General features: G+C 37.8%; 1 protein-coding gene across 13 annotated transcripts in view; it reads left to right on the top strand.

Annotated features, from left to right (window-relative positions):
- Nucleotides 1–26,368, top strand: part of EYA1 (EYA transcriptional coactivator and phosphatase 1) — a 343,576-nt gene that overhangs the window by 274,506 nt on the left and 42,702 nt on the right. For all 13 annotated transcript variants that reach the window (XM_057308055.1, XM_057308057.1, XM_057308054.1 and 10 more), the window contains one exon: nucleotides 15,457–15,546. In XM_057308055.1, coding sequence (XP_057164038.1) covers nucleotides 15,457–15,546 — 90 coding nt within the window. The remainder of the gene's footprint in view (nucleotides 1–15,456; nucleotides 15,547–26,368) is intronic.

Here is a 26,368-nt window from a genome sequence, read left to right as displayed (position 1 = left end):
GTGATCTCAGAGTCCTTAGATCAAGACCCGAGTTGGGCTTGGAGCTCAGTGTGAAATCAGCTGGAGATTCTCTGCATCCCCCTCTGTGCCTCCCCCTCCACGTAAATAAATAAATACAATCTTAAAAAATAAAATAAAATAAAATTGGAACAATGACTTAGATATTAACATATTTCTTAAAGGTCCAACTTAAAGAATTTAAATTGGATAAACGCCTATTGCCTTTTGTGCTTGCTTAGTTTATTTTACCATTAATTGTTTTGCTTTTCAGTTAAAAAAAATAAGATAGTAAAAGAAAAGAATAAAAAGGCAGATTTTCCAGGGTGTGTCAGTAGGAACCAGAGTTACATTTAAAATAGGAACAGTTTGGGTGCCTGGCTGGCCCAGTCAGTAGAGCACGGGACTCTTGATCTCAGGGTCTTGTGCTCAAGCCCCACACTGGGTGTAGAGCATACTTTAAAGAAATTTTTTTTAAATAGGAACAATTTTTTCTCTTAATGTTTTACTGGTATATCTAAGCAATAAAGAAAAATTGCTTCCTTATTAATATTTGGTACTATGTTTAATTGCTCTTATAGTAAAACTGAAATGACATGGTTATTCTCTTTGGGCTATACATGATCTGATGTAATATTAAGCACTTGTGACATTTTTAAATCAAAACTAAAAATCTAGGGAGATATCTTTTAATACAATTACATAAAAGAAAGACATTTTGTGGTCAGATGAATGGCTAGCTTTGAGATTTCTAGAGAGAGAAGAAAGTATTTTATTTTTCTATTCAGAGAAACATTCTAGGTCCTATTCTAAAACCCAAGAAGAGATAAACAAGTTTTCTTTAAACTTTCTGTTTTGAGGCTTAAAGGACCATGGACACTCTGAGACACTCCAAGAAGTAGAATTTTTGAGAAAGTAAATGAAAATGGGTTAAGAAAATCATTTTGAATAAGACTCAATTCTTTGGGGGGGGGTGCGGGGGTGGTTCATGTTTGACATTAAAAATAGATTAAATTGCCATTTGAAGCTAGAAAGTGAGAATTGAAGATGAGTGCATATGACCCTTCAAATATTTTTTGTAGCACTTACTTAAAAGATATTAAGATCAAGTATCACATACAGAGGCGCCTGGGTGGCTCAGTCGGTTGAGCACCCAAGTCTTGGTTTTGGCTCAGGTCATGATCTCAGGGTCATAGGATTAAGCCCCACGTCAGGGTCCGCACGTAGCAGGGAGTCTGCTTGAGATTCTCTCTGTCTCCCCCTCTGCCCCTCTCCCTGTGCCTGCACACATGCACTCTCTCTCAAATAAACCTTTAAAAAAAACCTCAAATATGTACAAATAATAGAATTAGCAATGCGATTGTAACTATCATATTTCTCAACATAAATGGGCAACAAAATAATCTGAGAAGCATGAATTTCGACCTGGTCACTGGAATAAAACAAAAGTCATGTAAGAAGTTACCCAGTGGCCCCCATCAGCAGGGACCTGGAGGAATTCACCATGATGTCCCTATAGGCTAAGGTACCCTGCTAATACCGTGGGGTCTCCATGCTAGGACTACCCCAAATTTAAGACTCTATCAAAAGAATTTGTCATAATAGAAGGCACTTAGTACCTTGTCCTCCTGGCAGTAGTTTAGTTGTCAGTAATGGTCACTGAAAACATCCATGAAATAATTCATGGCACCTTTCTCACTTTGCACACACAAAACCTCCTATGTTAACGGGCTACGGTAGCCAAGATACACACCTGGCTACCCACCCTTCTCCTGCCTGAGACACTGTTTGTTTCCTGGCCTGACACTAACAAGTCATTCAGAAAGTCTGTCTTTCATAATTTATTAAACAAACATAGTATATATTTGTATGTATATCATGTACATTCTATAGTATATGTATAGTATATATATTGAACAAATATATGTATATATAGTACATATTTATAATATAGTATATATTTAGTGCTAGCCACAATTCCTGCCATCACAGAGCTTATAAATTAATAAAGGAGACTGTTGGGAGAGGAGGAGTGACTCTGCAGCAGTCGTCTTTCACTGGGACACAACTGTTCTGAGCGAATGCCACTAGAAATCCACCAAGAGTGAAACCACCAAATCTCCAAAGGAATAACAATATTACAAAAGAAACAAGTCTCCTTGTGTTATTCAGAACAAGCCTTCTCCTCCAGTAGCTATATTCACTTAACTCGTAAGAAATAGCCAATAATAGGATGTCAGATAATTACACTAGTATTGTGGATGAGTAAAAAAAAAATCAGGATCCACAGGAGCTGTACAACCAAAACATAAATGCCAGAGGCCCTAAATGAGATGCTTCTAGGGTTACTGCTCTTCTTAAATTACACTGGGAATTCTCCTTTGCAGCCGAACAGCGTTGCAATGTGACACCACCATTCCTCAGTGCATGAGACGGAGGTCCTGTGGCTTCAATTATAAATGTAGAAGTTCCCCTGGTTTTCTGGAAAAGAACATCCCATGTGATAAAAATTAGTAGAGCTAATACAGGCAAAGCAGTGTCTGACATAGATTCTTGTGTATATTCTAAGCTCACTTAAGCCTGGATAAGGATTACCAAGCAAGGCCTAGCACCTTCTTTTCAATAAACAGTGATAGGCTGAGGAACTCTGCAAGGTTTTTGCAATTTTGACTTAAAAATTTTTTTTTTGACATTTTAAAAGTATGGTTTGAGTGTGCTGTAAGTTTTCAAAAAAAAAATATCCGTAGTTTCATCACCAAAAGACAACCAGTCTTATCTTGGTGAGTATTTGTTTCTGTATTTTAAAAAATATTTCTTATACTAACCTCCTAAACATATACAAAAGTAGGTGGGATAGTATAATGGAACTTGTAACCTCTCTAAATTAACAATTGTCAAATCCTAGTTGATCTTACTGTATCTGCCACCTCACCACCTCCCTCCCCTGCCCTGCTCTGTCCTATGATTATTTTTGAAAGCAGATCCCAAATTTCAATATGTATTTAAGACTCCATTAAAAGAATTTTTTAGAATAGAAATAGTAGATGGTACCCAGTACTTTAGCTATCTAGCAAATTAATAGTAACTTATGTTATTTAATGTATAATCAACAGTTATATTTCTTAATTTTTATTAATTTTTATGTTGTGATAAAATACATATAATATAAACTCTACCTTCTTAGTAATTTTTAAAACATTTTTTATTTTTTATTTTATTTTTTTTTTTTTAAGATTTTATTTATTTATTTGACAGAGATACAGACAGCCAGTGAGAGAGGGAACACAAGCAGGGGGAGTGGGAGAGGAAGAAGCAGGCTCATAGCGGAGGAGCCCAATGTGGGGCTCGATCCCGGAACGCTGGGATCACGCCCTGAGCCGAAGGCAGACGCTTTAACCGCTGTGCCACCCAGGCGCCCCTAAAGCATTTTTTAAAGACTTATTTATTTGAGAGAGACAGAGAGGGGTAGAAGGAGAGGGAGAGAATCTCAAGCAGACTCCCTGTTGAGCATGGAGCCCAACTCGGGGCTTAATCTCACAACTCTGAGATCGTGTTTAGAGCAAAAAGCCAAGAATCGGACACTTCACCCACTGGTCCACCCAGGCACCCCCTTCGTCATTTTTAAGTGTATAGTTCAATAGTAGTAAATACATTCACACGGTTGTACAACCAGTCTCCATCACTCTTTTCACCTTGCAAAACTAAAAGTCTATGCATTAAACAACTTCCCCTACTCTCTTGCCCCCTAGCACCTGTCAACCCCCATTCTGCTTTCTGTCTCTATGATTTTGACTACTCTAAATACCTCATACAAGGTAAAACCATACAGTATTCATCTTTTCGTGAATGACTTATTTCACTTAGCATAATGTCTTCAAAGTTCATTCATGTTGTATGCGTGTGTCGAAATTTCGTTCCTTTTTAAGGCTGAATAATAATATTCCATTATAGGGGTATATCACATTTTGGTTATCCATCCATCATTGGACACTTCTTTGGTTGCTTCGACATTTTAGCTATTGTGAATAAGGCTGCTGTGTGTATGGGTGTACAAATACCTTTTTCATTTTTGCTCTATTTTTTGTACACCTGAAACTAATATGTCAACTATACTTCGATTAAAGGTTTTAAAATGCAAATATCTTTGAGACCCTGCTTTCAGTTATTTTGGGTACACACTCAGAATTGATGGATCATATAGTAATTCTATGCCAAATTTTTTGAGAAAGTACCATACTATTTTCTGTAACAGCTGCACCATTTTATGTTCTCACTAACAATGTACAAATATTCCATTTTCTCCATATGCTCATCAACACTAGTTATTTTCTGTACCCCCCCCCCTTTTTTTTGACAGTAGTCATCCTAATGAGTGTGGAGTGGTATCTTATTGTGATTTTGATTCATGTTTCCCTAATGATTAGTGATATTGAGCATTTTTTCATTTGCTTGTTGACTATTTATATATCTTCTTTGGAGGAATATCTTTTGCCCATTTTTTAAATCAAATTGGTTTTTTGTTGTTGAGTTGTCAGAGTTCTTTATATATCCTGAATATTAACCCCTAATCAGATACATGAGTTGTAAGTATTTTCTCTCATCCCGGAAGTTGCCCTTTACTCTGCTGATTGGGTTCTTTGATGCACAGAGTTTTCAGATATAGTCTATCTGTTTTTTTCTGTTATTATGCTTTTGGTGCAATATCCAAGAAGTTACTGTCAAATCTAGTGTCATGAAACTTTTCCTGCAAAAGTATTACACTTTCACTCTTAAATTTAGGTCTTTGATCCATTTCGAGTTAATTTTAATATATGGCATAGGATAAGAATCCAACTTTGTTCTTTTGCATTTGGATATCCAGTTTTCCCAGCACCATTTGTTGAAAAGACTATCATTTTTGCATTGAAAGGCCTTGGTACCCCTGGTGAAAATCATTTGACCACATGAGTAAAAGTTTATTTCTGGACCTTGTTATATTCCATTGGTCTATATCTCTGTCTTCGTGTCAGTACCACACTGTTTTGATTACTGTGGCTTTGTAGTAAGTTTTGAAGCTAGGAAGTATGAGACCCAACCTCGTTCTTTTTCAAGATTGTTTTGGCTATTCAGAGTCCCTTGAGATTCCATCTGAATTTTACGATGGATTTTTCTATTTCTGCAAAAAATGCCATTGAGAATTTGATGGGAATTGTATGAAGTCTATAAACTACATTGGGTACTATTAACGTCTTTATATTAAGTCTTCCCATTGAATGGCTTTCCATTTATTTGTGTCTTCTTTGATTTCAGCCACATTTTGGTAGTTTTCAGTGTACAAGCTTTTTGCCTACTTGGTTATGTTTATTTCTAAGTTTTATTCCTTTGGTGCTATTGTAAATTGAATTATTTTCTTAATTTCTTTTCCGGATTGTTCATTGTTAGTATATAGAAATGAAACTAATTTTGTGTCTTGAGTTTATATTCTGTAACTGCACTGAATTTATTTATTCTAGCAGGTGTTCGTGTATGTGTGTGGCATCTTTAGAGTTTTCTACATATAAGATTGTGTCCTTTGCAAACAGATCATTTTATTTCTTCCTTTCCTATTTGGATGGTTTTTATTTCTTTTTCTTTTTTGCCTAACTGCACTTGCTAGGATTTCTAGTACTACATGAAATAGAAATGTCAAGAGTGGGGCATTCTTGTCTTGTTCCTGATCATAGAGGAAAAGCATTCACCACTCCACCATTGACTATGCTGTTACCTGTGGGTTCCATATACAACCTTTACTGTGTTGAGATAGTTTTCTTCTATCTTCTGTTACTAGTTTGTCAAGTCTTTTCTCTGATGGTTTTATAATTTTTAACAGTTTACTGCATGTCTCTCAAGTGTCGTTTATTCTGTAGATTCTCACTCAATCTTTTTTTGCCTTACCTTGTGTATTTTTGTTGAAGTAATCAGACCCTTGGTCCTGTACACTTCCTGGGAGTCTGGATTTTCTTCATTACATCCCCATTGTGTTCCTTTGTCACATTTTTTGTCCCCCCTGTATTTCCTACAGATTAGGAGCTAGATCCAGAAGCTTAATGAGATTGAGGTTTGATTTTTTTTTTTTTTTCTTGTAGAAAGATCAAGACTTCATAGATGGTATATCCTTCTGGTAAGAGGTACATAATGTCTGGTTGCTGTCATGTTTAAAACTTCAGTATTCTGGTTAGACAGTCTCCTTTAGCAATCCCTTATAGGATGTTCTTATTTATCCCAAATATCCTTTCTTCTTGACTCAAAGATAGTTGATTAGGAAGAAACTCAAAAGTTGTGGGGGGTGGGGTGGGTAGTTAAACTGTAAGTTCATTAATTCAGCAAGTATATGCAGATCCATGGTCAGAAATAAAATTATTGACAGTTCTTGTTGCAAATACCTAGGCCACAACTATTTTTGGTGAGACAGAGTTCTGAGGTGAATCTAAAACACTTCCTTAATTTTGAGATTTTCTCAAATATCTCTTCTTCAGGGGCGCCCGGGTGGCTCAGTCGTGAAGCGGCTGCCTTTGGCTCAGGGCGTGATCCTGGCTTTCCAGGATCGAGCCCCGCATCAGGCTCCTCTGCTGAGAGCCTGCTTCTTCCTCTCCCACTCCCCCTGCTTGTGTTCCCTCTCTCGCTGCCTGTCTCTCTCTCCATCAAATAAATAAAAATTAAAAAAAATTAAAAAATCTCTTCTTCAGTAGCTCTCCAGTATTACTGAAGATGCTTGATTAACACCTCCTGGTCACTTCTAGAGGTAGAGAGAGGTAACTGAGTAACCTGGCAGGTGATGCATTTCTTTATTATCTTTTCAGTTGCATGGTGAATTTTAGTTTATTAGACATAGTTTCAAGCCAGTGAACTAATGTGGTTAATCCATCGATGTGCTTGAGGCTTGGCAGCTAATTTTAAAGGTAAATCCAACCGTCCTCCTTAAGGCTTGAGTTTAGCCTTAGGCATTTTCTCTGCAGGTGGTTTCCTTGCAAATCTCAGTGTAAGAATAATATTTAACAGAGATTTATGTATAATGTGTGTACAATGTTATCTTGACTTAGAAGTAATTAACTATTTACATTAGGGAAAGAATGCCCATCATGGAACTGAGGAATGGAATACATTTCCCAGGAGTCAGTCCGATAATTGATTCAATCAGAGTTGCTATTTGTGGAAGAACTGATACCAGAAGGCCCTACTTTTCTTTCTTACTATGGTAGCTAATAATGATATATTATGTTGATATTCTTAAAGCGCTTCCACAATTTACCCTTTAACCCTGCCACAAACAAGAACTCTCTAAGATATTATGTTATTCCTGAAATGCTGGAGCACAGCATCATTTTGTGAGCATTGAACATTTTAGGGACTATATACATTGAAAGTACTAAATTTGTAATGTACCCTAGTAATTATTGATTATTGCCATATATCACTACAGCCACTTGTTGATGAACTTGGGCAGGGTCAAGATTTTGCCAAGATATATTCTCCCAAGTCAGTCACTAATTAGCTGTAAACAATGGACTTGGACTATGCGTACTCATGAAGTCTGACCTTTCGATGGTTAATGGTATAGGCTAACAGGTATTTGTGACTAAGATCACAAGAGATCACAGTGTGATCAAGATCACACTGCTTGGCTATGCAAGTGATCTCTGTGGTTTTATTTATTTATTTATTTTTTAAGAACACCTAAGTTTCAACTGAATTGGTGCAGTGCCTTGATCCTATCTGAATGACACTACCTCCTACGAAGCTCCTAGATCTTCAGTGTATGAAACATCTTTTGCTGGTTTCCTAGTGGTGGGTCATCTCTCCTAGTGATAAGAGCCAGCTTTGTACCAAAAAGCTTGGTTGCTTTTATTGTGAGAATAAAAGGCGGGCCCTCCTGGGAGTCATAACACTGAGTGTTAAAAGTTTAGCTTCTGTGCAAATCAGCTTCACTGATGACTGTGCTCTTAAAGACATGGTCATCTCAAAAATATTGGCATGGGGAATTTATGGTTACCCTTATCATTAAATACCCTGAAGTTCACATTCAATTTGAATGTAGAACGTTAATGCATCTTTTTGTAGTGGAACATGGAGTCCCACGGCTGGACTGACCGGCAGCTATCAGTGTAGCAGTGACGGGAATGGTAGAGATAACACCACCACCACCAGTAGTAGTGGCCCCAACAGCAGCTTCCTGTTTGCCAGGCACTGTGTTCAGAATTTTAAATTACCATATTTAACCTTTAACACATACCAGTTTTATTCCCATTTTATTGTTGAAGGACGTGAGGCTCAGAGGTGAAGTAACTGAACTTGACCACCACAGAGCTAGTCAGTGGCGAAGCTTAGAATCCCAGTCTAAACTCTGTGACTGCAAAACTTGTGTTTTGACCATTACGAGAGTGTGCATGTCTGATGCTCTTCTGCCCTCTCGTGCAAGAGTTTTTGCCCACAGGTTATGAACAAGATTATTATAGAAGAAACTCCTTTGATTTCTGTGCCATGTAGTGAAAGAGTCGCCCTGAGAATGCCTTGTGTTAGACCTAGTTGGTATTAGACCTCATTCAGTCAAGAGGTGAGGTGGATGGCGACACTGTAAGCACCGTGAACAAGGCAGCTTCATTATTCGTCATACTCAGAACTCCTTGACTGATGCGTAGAAGCAAATGGAAGAGCCTTGCGAGAGCAGCAGTGTCTTCATCTGGTGGTTGAGTCTCAGTAACATCAGATTTCTGAATTGCTCTGGATTGCATATTTAATGACCCTGATACTGATCAAATGCCATAACTCATCTTTGAAAGCAGGTTGACAAGAGGCCATATCCTGGTCTTCTGATATCCCAGTACCCACATGTATTTATAGACACTCGTTTCCTTTGTTCAAAACAGATTATAGATTTTCAACATGTGAATTCAAGACTAACAGACACAAATCTCTCTAGAGGCTGAATTTAATGGCATTTCAGCCTTTCTGTGCACTAATTTTGTCTAGAATTTCTTTTTTTTCTTTTAAGCATTTTCATGACATGAACACCCAGTATAACAGCAGTGATCAAGCTGAAAAAAAAAATCAAGAAACAGAAAAAAAAAAAAAGACAACGGGCTAGGGATGTGGTTGGTGATTTCAGCATAAGATGGTAACAACTCAAGTTTCTGTGGGCATTCTGTGTCCTAAAACAGGAGAAAAAAATCTTGAGGCAGTGAGATAATTAAAGATCACTTGATAAAGGACGAAAGCCTAACAGTTGTTTTAGGCCTGGGTCTGTCCTCAGCAGATTTCATTGTTATTTAATTTTTCAGCTAAATGCTGCTTTCTGTTCTGTAGACCTAATCCTCTTTGACTGAACAGGCAACAGCCAGGGGTAGCCTCACTGGCAGCAAGTTCCTTCACTTTATTTTCATGACTTTAAGCAGACATTTGCAATTTAATATCCTATCAAAATAATTTAGGAGCAGAGTTAAATTTCAGTTCTCTGTGTGTATGTGGGATGTTGGATGCTGTTTGTTTTGCTTTGGTAAGGGACAGCTTGAGAAGAAGGTCTCCACTCAGTAGAATGTCCTGGGCGTAATAGCTATAGTAGTAAATTGACACTGTTTCTTCGTAAAACAAGAAAAAAGATAAAGCATCTGATTGTCTTTTCTCTTTTTGGGCCTTTTCACTGTACTATTCAATTTTTACTAGGGAACTGAATTGCAGAGCACGTAAGAATATATTTTGCAGGATGTTGTAATGCATACCACTACTGAATTTAAAAAGTAAATAATTGCATGCTGATCTTATGCTAATCTTATCTACCACAAGAAGTAGATAAGTAAGGCTTTATAAGCAGCTGTTCTAAGAATGGGCTACTCTTTCATCGGGTACAAATTAATCAGGCATTCCTAATATGTTTAATACTATATTATTTAGATAGAATCGTTTTAGGACTCAAATGTCTAGGTTTTTGTTTTTCTTTTCCTAAGCTAGGTATTTAGGCATTTTTTTTTTCACCAGTACTGAATGCTAACAACTAACTAAAGATCAAATTTAATTTTTTTCCATCGGAATTATTTGAAATACTCTATTTATTGCTTTTCATTCATTTATTATTCTGCCAAACTTGGGAAAAGTTCTGTGCCAGACATATTGTGCTAGGTCCCAAGGATATAGAGATCAGGGTGCAGGGATATGGCTCTGCCCTCCTTAGACAAGAGCACATGCAGCTATGGTACCCAGTGGCCAGTGAGCCAGGCTGGGAGAAGTCAGGGATGAGACTCTTAACTGATGAAGGGTGATGACCTCACCATACTAATGTGGGTAACCAACACAGACTTATTGTTTGCCCTAATTTTTTTAAGGGCCTTGGTGGGAATGTCCATCAGAGCACCTTCTCTCTTTTTTTTTAAATTTAAATTCAATTTAATTAACATATAGTGTACTATTAGTTTCTAAGGTAAAACCTAGTGATTCATCGGTTGCAAATAATACCCAGTGCTCATTACTTCAACTGCCCTCCTTAATGCTCAACACCCAATTACCCCATCCCCCTCCTACCTCCCCTCCAGCAACCCTCAGTTTGGTCCTATAGTTAAGAGTCTCAGGTTCATCTCCCTCTCTGTTTTCCTCTTATTTTATTTTTCCTTCCCTTCCCCTGTGTTCATCTGCTTTGTTTCTTAAATTCCACATATGAGTGAAATCATATGATAATTGTCTTTCTCTGACTTACTTCACTTAGCATAATACACTCTAGTTCCATCCATGCCATTGCAAATGGCAAGATTTCATTCTTTTTGATGGCTGAGTAATATTCCACTGTGTGTATATACGCGTGCGCGCGCACACACACACATATATATATCACATTTTCTTTATCCATTCATCTGTCAATGGACATCTGAAACACCCTCCTCTTTTATATAAGGCCTCTGCCTAGTCATCTTTTGAAGAAAAGATTTCATGATAAAAACAGTTTGAAAAACTATAAATTGGTCACATGTTATGGAGGTAAGCAAGAGTCAGACAATTATGAGTCTTTATTACCCGTTGAAGTGTTTGGATGTTTTCTAAAAGGGATAGGAGAGTGATGTTGTCATGGTGAGAGCCTGGGCATAGATAGAGCCCAGGAAAGGAGACTCTTGCAGATGTCCACAGAGGAGGCACATGGCCGGGCAGAGAAGGGGGGAAGGAGTGAATATAAGGAAGGCATGAATTCCAGATCCAAGTGGCAACATGTCATGATTGATTTGATGTGGGGTAAAGAGAGGCTCTTTAAAAGCATGCCAAGGTAGGTTGCCATTCTCCTACAGAAGGAAAACAGTAGGTTTCCAGAGGAACTATGATGAATCCAACTTGTAGCACATTGACTTTCAGATGCCGTATGGGACATCCAGCTAGAAATGACCCACAGGTAATTGATATGTGGATCTTGAGATCTAAGATTTAGTAGAAGGGAGTGGGGTGATGGTTGAAGCCATGAGTGAGGAATGGATAAAATAGTCCCAGAGGCCCATCTCATTTAAGGGTCAACGATGGATACTCAGATTCTAGAAAGATACCTCAAAAATACTGATGATGTTATAGGCATCAAGAAGGAGAAATGTCAAGAAGATACTGAACAACAGTGACAAGTGCCACAGAGGGTCAAGTTCAGAAAGAAATGGAAACATTTGGCAACAGGGTTTACTTAAATGACATGTTTCTTGGAAGTGGAGGCTAAGTTCTAAATAATTTTTCAAAAGTGATATAACAAAAAATGGTTTTATAAAAGCAGCCATTTTATAACTGCTGCTCTGGAATTTGTTATTGCAAAGCACAAGAAAAGTAAGATTAAGCCAAAGACGTGGTGATTTTAATGTCTCAGTTTTGGTCTAAAAAATGTGGGTTTTTTCTTCCTTTAAATATGCCAAAATAAGCCATCAAGCTATGACTAATTTATTAACTGTTCAATGTTAGCTTTTGTCACATTTGACTTGTATCAGACATATTTGAAAAATCTGAAAGTATTAAAAGATTTTTATAAAATAAATTTAACCTCAATATGAGAACTCCAGTCTAAGCAAACTTATGAGCGCAGTTATCTATTTGCTCTTCTGCTAATTTCCTCTTGGGTAAAGCACTTTGGGTGAGGCGCTGTGCCCCCTGCCAGCCCCGTACCACGGGCAAATCACAACACTGCTGTGACTCTGTTTCCCTGTCTCTCAAATCACAAGTGGGTGGGTGTACTTTCAAACTACAGATCGTGGTACGTTAGTGGGCCATGAAATGGAAAATTATCAGAGTGCACTCCACACAGTGGCTAACGTCTTGTTTTGATAAATTTACATTTCAGCTCTTTTTGTGGGAGAGACAGAGAGAGAGAGAGAAAGAGGGAAGGTGGGAGAGGAAGAAAAAAGGAGAGAGAGAATACTAGATTATCACGTAGAATGTATTTTCGACCACGGATTGTGGTTTTAAAACGTTTGGGAAACAGTGTTCTCAACTAGAGCCCCTTCCTATTCTAAAATTCTCACATTCCAGTTCACTGTCAAACTGTTCATTCGGTGTAGTAGATGGTTCATAACAACACTGCGGAGTGGCAGGTATAAAACCTGTGAAGGGATGACAGCTAATAACAAAGGAGAAAAACATGAAAAGGTAAATAAGGCCAACATCTGCGTTGTATTTGACCGCAAGACTGAACAAGCCTTTAAAATTTATTAGTATTCTGACTAGCCAGTCATTACTGTAATTTATGAAGTAAAGTTAAAGTATGCTATAATATTAACAAACAATGGAGTAATTCTTTTGATGGTGGTATAAATAAGCAACCCTATCAAGGAGAAATCATATTTTTCAAAAGCAACAATACCATGGCACATAAATTCCAGAACTGGCAATTACATAAATGTGGTGAGGCTCTTCCACCTTGCCACATAAAAAGATTCATTGACATGGTTATGAGACAAGTCGGTGTATTTTTATTGGCCTGAGCTAGAGGGAGTAAACACCTTAGTCAGGTGTTTTGTTTTAGAAACAGCGGTTTGGGGGCGCCTGGGTGGCACAGCGGTTAAGCGTCTGCCTTCGGCTCAGGGCGTGATCCCGGCGTTCTGGGATCGAGCCCCACATCAGGCTCCTCCGCTATGAGCCTGTTTCTTCCTCTCCCACTCCCCCTGCTTGTGTTCCCTCTCTCGCTGGCTGTCTCTATCTCTGTCGAATAAATAAATAAAATCTTAAAAAAAAAAAAGAAAAAAGAAACAGCGGTTTGAACTTCTGGTTATTTCTGCTCTAGGGCATATTTGAGCATTTGCTTTTTCCAGCACACTTTACGGATTTGGAATCCAAGTGAGTGAGCAATTTCCTATAAAACTAAGATTCGGTGAAAGTTTTTCTTTGTGAACTATTTTTAACTCTTCTACGACCTACAAAGTTGCATGGATTTTAGGTGGTATTAAACAGGGACAATTTAAAGAATACTAAGGAATGTGACTCATCAAACAGGAAATCTGAGGGGAAGTGTTTTTATTTGTCCTTCCCTACGCAGCTCTTGAACACGCAGTTCGTCTCTCTTTCTTTCTTCCCTGCCCTGTTATAACCCCTGGGGTGTTGGCTTTGCCCCTTTGCCAATCTAACCCCTGACTTTTGACAACCCTGTGTTCTCTGCCTCCTTCCCACTACCGGTCAGCCTTAAGAGAAGGCCAAGGCAAGACAGGAATTGAGACCAACAATGTCATCCTGCCCTGTTTTCCCAAACTCTTAGCCGTCCCTCCTCTGGGACTCCTGAAACGTAGACCACGGGGGTGCTCGCAGGACCTGGGCAGTGCTAGCGGAGTGGGCGGTGCGGGGGCGGTGTCGACTCCTCCTCCCTGGCCAGCTGATTGGCCCGTGACAGGCAGCCAAGGAGTCTCCGCCCCCAACCCTCCATCCCAGGCTCCCGCCCTCTGCAGGGTGTACGAACAGGTATGATTGTGTCCAATTAAGAGACGAGATTTTTTTTTTTAATTGTATGTGCAAACAACGTGCTTATCAGTTAACCGTCTGATTTATTAGATGAGCAAACTGAGGATCAAGGAGGTAGGGACACCAAAGTGGGAGAGCAAAGGTCAAGCCTGGCGCCTGGGTCCAGAGCTCTTCTTCCACGGCTTCCCGCTCTTTCCCAAAGTCCATGAGGAGATGGTACTTGAGGTCAATACCCAAGGGCTTGATAGATGATAGATACGTGGAGAGTAGGGGGCAGGAACAGACAACTCTTGACCTTTGGAATGAAGACAGTGTGCTCAGAAGACAATACGCAGAATATACAAGGTTCATGTTGGACCCTGTGGATACGCAGAGTGTAGACCAACAATTAGGTGGCACGTGAAGGCATAATTTCTCTAGTTACAACTTCCCTAGTTAAACGATGATACAGGTGGATTCTGTACTCAGTCCATAAGCTTGCTGTAATAATAAAATAATAAAACAAATAATAACAATAACAAAATAGTAATAATAAAATAGTATTTCAGAAATTATTGTTGGAAAATATTTAAAATGCCATACTTGCAAAAGCCAGTATTGTTGTTAGAATGCCAGTAAAACCTTCAAAAACTCACATTACAGTTTTGTATACTTTACGGACATTTTTTCTTTTCTCACTAATTATGCAGGGTCTTCCCCATGAACTATGTTGTTTCCTGGATTTGATACGTTACCAATACAGTAACACCATAAAACCTGCAAATATTTCCATAGTCCCTAAGTTCATCTCAGTGCCAGTAGATGTCATCAGGATATGGGTTGGATGAGACAGACAGACTGCTCAACACTAGTGTCCAAGGCTTGAGTTTTGGATGGAAGCCATTGCACATTTCAGAATGCTGGTATTGCCCTTTGCGTGTGGGACTGGCTGTTTGATGATGGGATAGTGTCACATGAATGTCAGGATCAGCTCCCTGAGCTGGGCATCATGCCAGGTGATCAGTGTGGCCATCACTTCCTACTATGAGTATACTCAAAATTGGCAGGCAGTCTGAATAAATAAGAAATAATGATAGTTATCATCTGGAGTAGAAATAGTATGTATTACCCCTCTGAAATTAGTCTGTATTGTATCTGTTTTCTGATATTTGTGGCAATGCTTTTAGATACTCTTAATGGATTGTGGCATAACATAAACAATGTCTTCTCCAGTCACTGAATTTCTTGCTCCTAAAGCAGACCCGTGAAACTAAATTTCCTCTGCTTTATATGCCTAAGTAACCCTAGATTTTATATTTTTGCAATATTTTAAGCAGTGGATTATTTCTTCATTATGCAAAGTACCAACAACATTTAGGTCACCTGTTAAATAAGGCACTGAAGTTCGCACACTGAAGTTTAGATCACGTAGACCAAAAGCGGCTGGAGCCCCAATCTCCCGATGAGTCTCTTACTCTCAGCCCTTCTTGGCATGGATTCCCTCTTATTGTGACAACGTATTCCATGAACCTGAAGTGTATATGCTCTTGACCTGAAAAATTCTTCTTTTAGGATCCACCTACATCAGTTTCCCTTGGACTGCGAATGGAAGAAATGATTTTCAACTTGGCAGACACACATCTGTTTTTCAATGACTTAGAAGTAAGTTCGGATTATTTTACGTACACACTTCATGGCACGTGTCTGAAAATTGATGAATGGTCTTAAAATACCAATGAGATATTCTTTTGTGGATATATGACTAGAATAATGAGATAAATTAATTATTGATTATATGGTAATATGTTTGCCTTCACGGTATTTCTGATTTTGCTTTATTTTGCCTGTTGCCTTTCAAGGTTAGATTCCATGTGACCCTTGGTAAGGATTCAAATTTGATGTCGATAATCTTAAATCTTAAACTGTGTTGATATCAGAAGCTTCAGATTCCTCAGCTCCATAATTACTGTTGAGCTGGGTTACCTTCTGATTCCAACAAAGTTGTGATACGGGCATACGCTGTCCATGTCAGACTTCTATCCTGTTGGGTCAGATGCTTGTCTTTCTGGCTGGCCCAATAGTGTAGCATTTTAGTCAGGCCTCTGCTCTTTGGGTTGCTGGGATTTCTTATGTCCAACTGCTGATGATTTTATTTGCCCATTATAATTCCGGGGGAAACTTTTGTACGATGGTGAATCAGTTATGTTACGGGCACTGTCAAACCCGGTGATCTCCATTAGCGGCACTCTCGAGGACATTGTTTCTCATCTCTCCGTTATGAGAACGCACGACTATCACTACATTTCACTAATAGAGACAGTTGTTTATTTAAATCCTGCTGTTCAGCAAGCTTGTGGTAGGGCTGCCAACAGGCATTAATCACCAAGTTGTTGTTTGGGTAGATTTTATAAATGTATGTTATTTCAGACAGGAGAAGAATCTGAAAGATCCAAATAGAACTTTTACTGATCAAAGTTAATTGGCAGCAATTGGCCTTTAAATATTTCCTGATGTTTCCCTTTTCAAAATCAAGCAAAACACACCTTATTTAATAGATGAGCCAAAATCATTTGAAAAATGCCAGTGTGTGACAGAACTTAAATGCGGTTTGTTCAACATCTGTCCTGTATTTTGATTTCTTTTCATCTGCAATGAAACTACTCATAGACGAATTGGCAACTTCCAGTGCAATAAAATTATTTAAATGTGCTTCATTTTTTTTTTTTCCATTCCTTAGTGAAATATTTATTTTTACACTTAGGGTAAAATGCAATTTTTTTTTTTTTTGCATCTTAAAGTGTTTGCTTTTCTTAAGGAAATTACATGTAGGGCATTACTCTTTTTTAAGGTAGAAATATTCCAAGTGAGTGACAAGTTCAGAGTTGCCTTTAGAAGAGCTTAATAATCATTTTTATTTTCAAAAGCTGTTTCTGATTTATGGTTGTGATTCACTTCATAAGAGAACAGCACAAAAAAAATTCCATATTTTACTAGTATGTTAAAATTCCTTCCCCAAGTTTCCATTTGTTTCTAATGATACACACTAGGCTGATATTTTGTCTTGGGTATAACCTTGTTACTCTTACTGATGTTAATAGGTGTTAATAGCACCCATCAAGAAGAAATTAGCAGTAACTTGCCATTGCTTTTAAATTCTACCTTCTTACAAATGCCAAAGCTCGTCCATGCAGTGCCAGAACTATGTGGTGAAAAGTGAGAAGTTAGGCAAAGTAATAATTCGGTATAATCTAGACCCAAAAACTGCCAAACTTGGTTTTGATATCATGTAACTGGACTCTTATTTGTTTACTGACATTATTTGCAGTGAACTATCTACAGAAAGTGAAGTAGGGCCCAGGCAAATACATGAAAAATACATATTGAAAGTTCTAGCTTAGGGATGTGGGGGATATGGTTTTTGCATAAACCCAGATTAAAACAAAAAGAAAATGAAGAAGTAGGGGGGGGTCTGTGCAGTCATAAAATATCTGATCCTGTTCTTGGCATAAGGACTCTTCCTTATGTAAAATAGAGAAGAGAATAAACCAAATATAAAAATCAATAGTAGAAACATTATTTAGGCTTATAACCTTACAAAAGTTGATTTTATTTTACTCATGAATAATATAAAGGTGTCAGCGAAAGTATCAGTGAAAGATCCATGTAGCCTCTGTCTTTGAAAATTGTTTACTTGCTCTAGATTTGCACAATATTTTAAAAATAAATTGGTTCTTCTACTTATTTCAGTATTTCATTTTATTTTTCTAATTCAACAAACGTGGGGCTGGTCATTGCAAATTTTAGCTTCTTTCAAAATAAAATGCAAAATTATTTCCTGGGAAAAATAAATGTATTGGCATTATATTCCCAAGAAAACCAAAATTATCTCATCAGGCAGAAATGGTGTGGTAATGCTTGATTTCACACTCTAATAAGCAATGCGCTGTGCTAGGGGACATGGATATTTTAATATATTTAAATTGAATGTTTTTAGCTTTTTAAGATCTCTGATACAAGTAATTTCAAGGAGATTAATGATCTATTGGTTAGCTTAAAGTGTGATTTCTGAACTCCAATTTTTGACATTTGGCCTCATTTTCTTTTAAAATGTTAACTCTTTGCCAGCCACCCCTCTGTATAATTTGGTTAATTCACAGTTCTGGCTTGTAAGAGATTCTGAATAATGAAACACACTATGTGAGAGGCTTTCAGTAAGTTCTTGTATTATCTTGTATTGTATGCTTAAAATCATTATTAGGATATTATTTAGGAAATTGAGGCTATCATTTTAAAAGTAATTTAGAAATATCTTAATTTTAAAAATAAAGTTAATCATTTTGGGTTCTAAAAGTTTTATTTGTCACCTATCATTTAGTAACGTTTTTTAATAAAAGCAATCACAATTTAAGTTAGTTGTGTTGACACTCCGGGGGGGGGGATAAAAAGGAGAAATTGGGGGTTTTTTGTACCATTAAAAATATTTGACATGTTAAGAAACATGAGTGACAGGGAGACGTAATTATCAAAGGAAATAATATCTTCCGCCACCAGAGAAGGGTTTAGACTTTAGTTTCATAGCGTACTTCTGGCTTTCCTATTTCTAAGTCTGACTAACGTCCTGAGGATCGTTTTACCAAAAGGTCTCTGTATGCAATACGATGGTGCTTATATGGAAGTCATTTTTTATGAATGACAGTATGGAACTAGAGGTGGTTTTTTCCCCCCCTCAACTTCTTTAGTAAAGTATGAATCTTTCCGAGTGAATGGAGAAAGAGTTCTTTCTGTTGGGTTTTTATTGAAAGGCAACCTGCAAACAGAGGGAGGAAAGGCCTTTCATGTCCGATAATGTTTCTGTTTAACTTGCCGTTGGTCAGTTCTCCTGCTAGAGTTGTTCACAGTTAAGGAAAATATCTCATCAAGATGGATATACGTAAATAAAAATAAGGTGCAAGCGTATGTTGAATTTTCTCTGTCTGTAAGGTGTTAAGTCGTATCGTTTCACTGGCGGTGCGGTTGTCATCTTCTAGCCTCTGCTCTCAGTCCGCACTCCCCAGCTGCAGGGATCCGGGCTGGGAGGTAGCAGGAACACTCCCCACCCTCCGTCTTCCTGTGCAGGTGTTGTACACACCACATTCACCTGGCTAAGTGTGAAGCTACGTTGGCGCATTCTCCATCTCCTAGTGTGTTGCGTAGTTGGGACAGACCAGAGGAGTCCTTGGTGTCAGGATTCACATGACTATTTCAGTCCTTTCTTGGCCCTTTTCTAGATAGACTCCTGTCCCAGATCTGATTTTTAAGCACCTGCTCTTGGTAGCCTCTTGTTTTCACCTTTCCTACTAAGAAAAGGCTTGGGATAGAAGGTTCTGGTGTCAGTTGAGGCTAGCCTGCATTTGGTGAGTCAAAGGCCACAGAAAGGAGCTGGAAATAGTCTCTAAATGCTATGGTTTAAAGGAAGGCAGCTGTAGTGATTTTTCTTTTTCTTTTTTTTTTAAGATTTTATTTATTTATTTGAGAGAGAGAGAGAGAGCACAAGCAGGAGCAGAGAGAGAGGGAGACGCAGACTCCCTTGCTGAGTAGGGAGTCTGACATGGGGCTCAACTCCAGGACCCCAGGATCATGACCTGAGCCAAAGGCAGACACGTAACTGACTGAGCCACCCAGGGGCCCCCATAATGATTTTCTTATAAGGCAAAAAAATTAGTTTACTCCTTGGTTTAATTCAGTCTTTAAAATTGTAGTGATATTTTGTTACTCCAAACCTTTGGTTATCATCTGTTAGTTATTTTAATATATGTTATTTATAAATTTTTATCTAGGAAAAAAAAATCTGTCTTCAAAGTTTCAGCCTTGCCAATGCTCAGTAGCTTCGATTTCAAGTGACGCGTTCTTGCGATGATTAAATGTTTATGTTTCCAAAAGTGTAAAGATTTACACTAATTCAGAAGTTGATTTGAGTTGAAAAAAACAATTCACCTAGAAAGTAAATAGGAAGAAACCCTCGGGCCCATAGTCTAGCTTTTGTGGTGGGTGCCGGAAGCTCTGGTTGTCTGCTGCCAGAGAAAGGGTTTCGTGGGTGCTTACAGAGAGAGGACACTTCAAGAGCTTGAGCTGTTTTCAGTCTCCTCCACAGGCCAGGCGCAGCTATATGAAAACGTGTGCACACATCAACATTATATTCCAAACATAAATGTACCCATACACATATACACATACACAAATATGCCGCTTGTGTTCAGCTCTGTACATAGGCTTTTGTATGCTTATTTTCTCCTTATAAATTTAGTAAACATAAAGGATCACATTTTTTAAACTCCCAGTAGCATCCTTCATAACACCCAAAATATTGCCTTCTCCATTTTGACCATTAAATGAATTAGACTGAATTCTTATCTGTTATCTTAGAATAGAATAGCAGTTTCTACTGCCTTCCCCATGAAAGACAATAGAGTTGACTTTGCCTTCCTCTGTTTTAAGACAAGTTGTTTGGCCTTCTCCATTGCCTTGTTGACAAGAGTAACAGCAAAACTCTCCGTTTAGAGGGCAAACTACAGTTTTAAAGTAACGAATGGGGGCGCCTGGGTGGCTCAGTCGTTAAGCGTCTGCCTTCAGCTCAGGGCGTGATCCCAGAGTCCTGGGATCGAGCCCCGCATCGGGCTCCTCCGCTATGAGCCTGCTTCTTCCTCTCCCACTCCACCTGCTTGTGTCCCCTCTCTCGCCGATTGTCTCTCTCTCTGTCAAATAAATAAATAAAATCTTTAAAAAAAAAAAAAAATAACGAATGGTTAGGAGACGTAATAAATGAATATTGAATTTATGTTGTAATTGGTGGCCGAAAAGCAATATCCGTATTTTATTATTACTACTGATGAATAATTTTAAGTGTTCTTTCTATTTCATCATTTCTTACAAGATTCTGTCATCTTTTATCTGAAGTAAGAAATAGAAATACAAAAATATATTCAAGGGCTTATTTAGTTCTGGGTTTCATCAGAAATGTTAGGAGTCAAAGTATATATAGCTGTTTAACAGAATGAAAGATACTTACCTTACACTGACAGCCAACATCGTACTTAGTAGTGAAATAAAAGAGGCACATTGTCATTACAAAAGGAAAAAAAAAATAAAAATGCCCTCTGTCAGTGCTATTATTCAGCATTACTCTAGGAGTTTGAGGCACAATAAGACATGAGCTATAACTAATGAAATGAAAGGGATGGAAATGATTGGTTTTTTGCAGAAAATTTGATATATGTAGAAAACTGAAGGGGATCTACTAGAATAGTCTTAGAATGTATGCTACACTGCAAAAAAGTGAAGGATTATAGAATTAAATTAAAAAATCAGTAACTTTCTATTCTAGCCAGACATGCAAAAATTTTAATTATAATAAATATAATTTAATTATAATTTAATTATAATTTTAAAGTAACAGCAGTAACTGTAACACCAAAACAAAAAAAAGTCGAGAAAAGGTAAAATAAGGAGTAACCTATGCAAGAAGTATTTACAAGAAATACAAGAATAAAACGTTGACATCTTACTGAGCGATCTAAAGAAAGATTTGAAAAAAAGATGTTTTCCTTTCCTTTTCTTTCTTGTAACATGTTCTAACAATTTTGTAAAATTGTCCCTACAGTCCATTTGAAAGGATAAATAGGCAAAAATACCTAGAAGTTTTTGACAAAAAGTAAAAGCATCCAGCTCAACCAAATAGTAAATATTTTATAACAATACAGTGATATGAAGATTTGTGTTGGCCTGCATTGGCATTGGACTAACCGTGGGGAGAAAAGATCGCTTAGGCACAGCCCTAACTTCTAGAAAACTTCTGTATGTGTTAAATTAATCCAAGCAAATTAATAGTGAAGGAATGGATTATTCAACTTGTATGCAGAAATTAGTCAATTAAAGAGTTAAAATGTAAAAGAATAAAAGAGAAAGAATAGGTAGATCAAAAAAGAGATCTCACATTACTAAGTAAATTTTGGGGTAGCTGTTTGGCGATAAGCCTCAAGAGCCTAAAAAAACTGCATGCATCTTACATCTAGACTTTTTACTTTTATCAGAGATGAAGGCAAGCGTTTATAATAATAAACATCTCTGAATTACGGAATTCTGATAATGTTTTGTTTCTTCACCCGGGTGCTGGTTACATGGGTATTTCATTTGGGAAAATTTGTTGAGCTGTAATATACATTTTTTTTTCAGTAAAATGTTCATTTTTAAAAAGCAGTATTTCGAGGAATAGACACACATGTAGTTTGCTGTCAATTCTGTTAAAAAAAATTATATGTCCTACATATAATATATCGAACTGCTATTTTTGTAGCAGAGTAGCTGGCGCAATAGAAGACATTCAGTAAATATATACTGAATACAAAATAAATGGAAGGACAAAAAATAAATGGAAGGATACCCTAGAATTTTAACATTGATTGTATCTGAAATTTAGGGGTTTATTATTTTCTTTCTTGTGCTTCTCTGTATATTCCAAATTTTCTATAGAATACACATTTCTTTTATAATCAGGGTAGAAAACAAATACTGTTTTTGAAAGCCACAGATAAAAGATAAACTATTTTTAATTAATAAAATAAGGAATTAATGTGTCAACTCATTAAGAAAAACATGAAAGAAAGAATTCAGTAGAAGAAATGAGCAAAGAACATTGACCAGCTTATTTGCAAGAGAAAAGCATTCAAATTGTCCATATACAGAAAGGAAAAATGTTAAGGTTCACTTTGGTAATCTGAAATGTTCGACCTGTTGCCCATTATCTCATCAAAGGTTTTAAGTCAGTAGTAAGATAAATACTTGTGTATATTACTGATAAAGACATAAAGTGGTACAAGTTTTCAGAAAAGCAGTTTGATAATATGTATTCAGGAACTTAATGGGCTGGGGTTTTTTTACTTAGTAATTCTACTTTTAGATTCTATTCTAAGAAAGGAGGTTGTAGGCAGATAACTGATACAGTAGTGACCGCTTGTCCTAAATGCTTTACATCCATTATTCTGCTTAATACCCTGAGGTTTCTCTGATAGGAGCACCGTCATGATCTCCATTTTATGGAGAAGCCTCGTGAATCTTGGGGGCGGTAAGCCAAAACTTGTCTAAGCTCATACAGCTACTGAGTGACAGATTGTAACTCAGGACTGGTGCTTTCTAGAAGTCCACTCAGCCCACACTCTCTCTCCCCATGGTGGTTTTTTCTACCTCTGAAATATAGAAATGTTTTAAATATCCAAAAATAGATTAATAATGAAATAAATTATAGTACACCTTCATTGAAAATTGTTTTAAGACTACATCCAATATAAAGAAAATATTCATGGGCCATTTCAAGTTTTAAAAATAAGTTCTATAAGACAGGGTAACCTTAATGTTAAAATGTACAGCATTATTATCTGAAAAGGCTACACACTGTATGATTCCAACTATTTGACATTCTAGAAGAGGCAAAACTATGGAGACAGTGAAAGGATCAGTTGGTTGCCAGGGGTTGGAGGGAGGAAGGGATGAGTAGGTGGAACTGAGAGGATTTTTTGGGTAGTGAAACTGTTATTCTGTGTGATACTACAATGGTGGATACACAACATTGTACATTTGTCAAAACCCACAGAAGGTACAACACCAAGAGTAAGCTCTAACGTAAACTGTGGACTGTGGGTGACGACGATGTGTCAGTGTAGGTTCATGGATTATTACAGATGTAACACTCTGAGGTAAGATGTCCATAGTAGGGAAGGTTATGCATGCAAGCAGACAGGGTGCATATGGAAAATCTCTGTACTTTCTGCTCAATTTTTTGTGAATCTATTACTTCTCTAAAAAATACAAGTTTATTAATTTTTTAGAAAATATGACATATTAAAAATACTGGAGGGAAACATATTTTTAAAAGCTACCATGATATAACTTCGAATTTAAAAATGAGTCTGCAAAATAAATCATACTATATGATCCTGTTTTAATGTATAGGACATTAAAAAATAAGTAGAGGTAGATATATTAAAAGTTGCCAGTCTGGATGATGGGGTTACAAATGCCCTTTCTCTGTGATGCTCCGAAATTGCAATGCTCATAGCATTTTGTAATCTCTTTCTATGTTGTTGCTTCTGTCCTTTATTCAATAGTTACTACATATTTATCGAGCAACCGTTAAGTATAAGGCACAGTTCTGTATGCTGAAAATACAGTGATGATTGAGTCAAGGTTATTCTCGTGGAATTAGCACTCTGGAGGGGAAGAAGGAGAATAAAAACTATGTAAATAAAATAATTTCATGTAGGAATAAGTGCCATAAAGAAAAACAGTAATTGGCTAAGGGTGGATCTGCTAAAGTGGGACATCTTTAGCTGAGATGTTCAGGAAGTGGTATCCCTGAGGAGAGGACATTTGTGAAGAAACCGGGAAGTTGGGAGGGAAGCAGCTACAACTACAGAAAAGCATTCTGGAAAGGGAATGGCAAGTGCAAAGGCCCTGAGGTGGAAATGTGTTTCACTCCTTCAAGAAATAAACAAGATCAGTGTGGCTGTAACAGAGTGAATGGGGGGATAGTGACAAAATCCAGATCATGAAGGACCTCGTAGACTGTGGTGAAGAAGTTGGATTATTTTTCTAATTGCAGTAGGAAGCCATTAGAGAGTTTTAAGCATGACCATGATAGATTAGTGTTCATACTCTTAAGAGATCAGTCTGATTATCATATGAGGAATAAGGCAAGACTGGAACCAATGAGACCAATTAGGAGATTGTTGAGCCAGCCACGGAGCTTTGGGCTGAGACTGTAGCAGTTCTGGACATGGTGAGAGATTTACAGTATAATTTGGTGGAAACACTGGCAGGATTTTCTTGAGGGATCAGAGGTGGGAGGAGAAGGAAAGCTGAATCAAGGATAGCCACAAGGCTCTGACCTGAGCAACTAGATGGGGGAGGTGGATTATCTGAGATGAGAAAGAATGGGTTTGGGATGAGGAGTGTGTAGAAGGAGTTGTACTCAAGTATTCTGCATTGAGCATATTAAGTTTGAAATACGTATTCAACATCCAAGTCAAAAAATTATTTTATATATATACACACACACACACACACACACACACACACACACACACACACACGTATATATAGGCTTGGATCTCAGAGGAGAGAAGCAAATTTGGTGGTATGGTTTTGGAAGTCATAAAGGCATCTTATATGGGAAAGAGTGACAACTGAGAAGAGGGCCTAAGATTGAGTACTAGGCACTCTAACAATCAGAAATAGGACCAAGAAAAAAGAACTTTCAAGAGAGAGTGTTAAGGAATGGAATAGACAGTGAAGTAGGTGGAAACACGTGGGGTACCACAGAAATCTGGAGAATAGCATTTCAAGAACAAGGAAATGGTGTGCTGGGTCAAATGCCACCAGTGTTGAGTAAGATGAGGACAGGGGAAGTGACTGTTGGATTTGGCAAGAATCTTGGTGGTGATGAGTCTGATAAGCACCATTTCAACGAAGCAGGAAGAAATGAGCCCAACTAGAGTGGTTTAAGGAGAACATGAGGGTTGACAAAGTGAAGACAGGAAGGATTGAGAGTTTCCACAGGGATAGAATGCAAAGAAATGGGGCGGTGTGTGGAGGGGATCAAGGGAGGTTATGTAGTTTTTCAGGGGAAGACATTTAGGCATGTTGGATGTCAGTGGGAATGATTCAGTAGAAAGGAAAAGATATATGGAGTAGCAAGGAGAGAGAACAACTGTAAGAGTGAAGTCCTTGGGCAGAAGAGAAGTTTGATGGCATCTGGAGCACAAGATAAGAAGAAAGGGAGAGTTGGCAGGTCCAGATGCTGGCAGGCAGCTGGAGTTCAGCAGTGGTAAGAGGAGGGTGTTCTCACTGTAACAATACTTACCACTCTGTTATTAGGATTTTCTGTCTACTATTCTCTCTCCCCCCACTAGACAGTCCCTTAAGGGCAGACAATGGCTTGGCCACTTGAATCCTGAGCTCCTAACACAGGATTTGGTACATAGAAGGCTCTCAGACGTTTCTTACATTTTTTCCAAAATTTTCAAATTAATAATGAGCACTCCTGCTTTTATATTTCTTTCTTTATTTGCGAGAGAGAGCGCGTGCACTTAAGCTTGCGGGGGGGGGGGGGGCGCAGAGGGAGAGAGACTCGACCTCACAACCCTGAGGTCATGACCTGAGCCAAAATCAAGAGTCAGACACCTAATCAACTAAGCCACGCAGGCACCCCAGCACCCCTGCTTTTATAATTTGCTAAAGTTAACTTTTTACAAGTAAATGATTAATCATAACCTTAAAAACAATTGAGATTGTCCGAGATGTTACATTTTGATATCTTTTTCTTATTTTCATACCTTCAAAATTCTAATGCCAAAATACAGTATACATGGAAGAGGTATGATTAAAATCACATGTAATGTGGTTCCAGTTTAAGGTTTAACAAAAGGGTATTGACGTCACAAGAAAGATAAAAGAT

The sequence above is a fragment of the Ursus arctos genome, unplaced genomic scaffold (genome assembly GCF_023065955.2).
Source record: "Ursus arctos isolate Adak ecotype North America unplaced genomic scaffold, UrsArc2.0 scaffold_6, whole genome shotgun sequence".
Lineage (NCBI taxonomy): Eukaryota > Metazoa > Chordata > Mammalia > Carnivora > Ursidae > Ursus > Ursus arctos.
The sequence above is the reverse complement of the archived record's forward strand: the minus strand, read 5'-3'. Positions and strand labels throughout refer to the sequence as shown.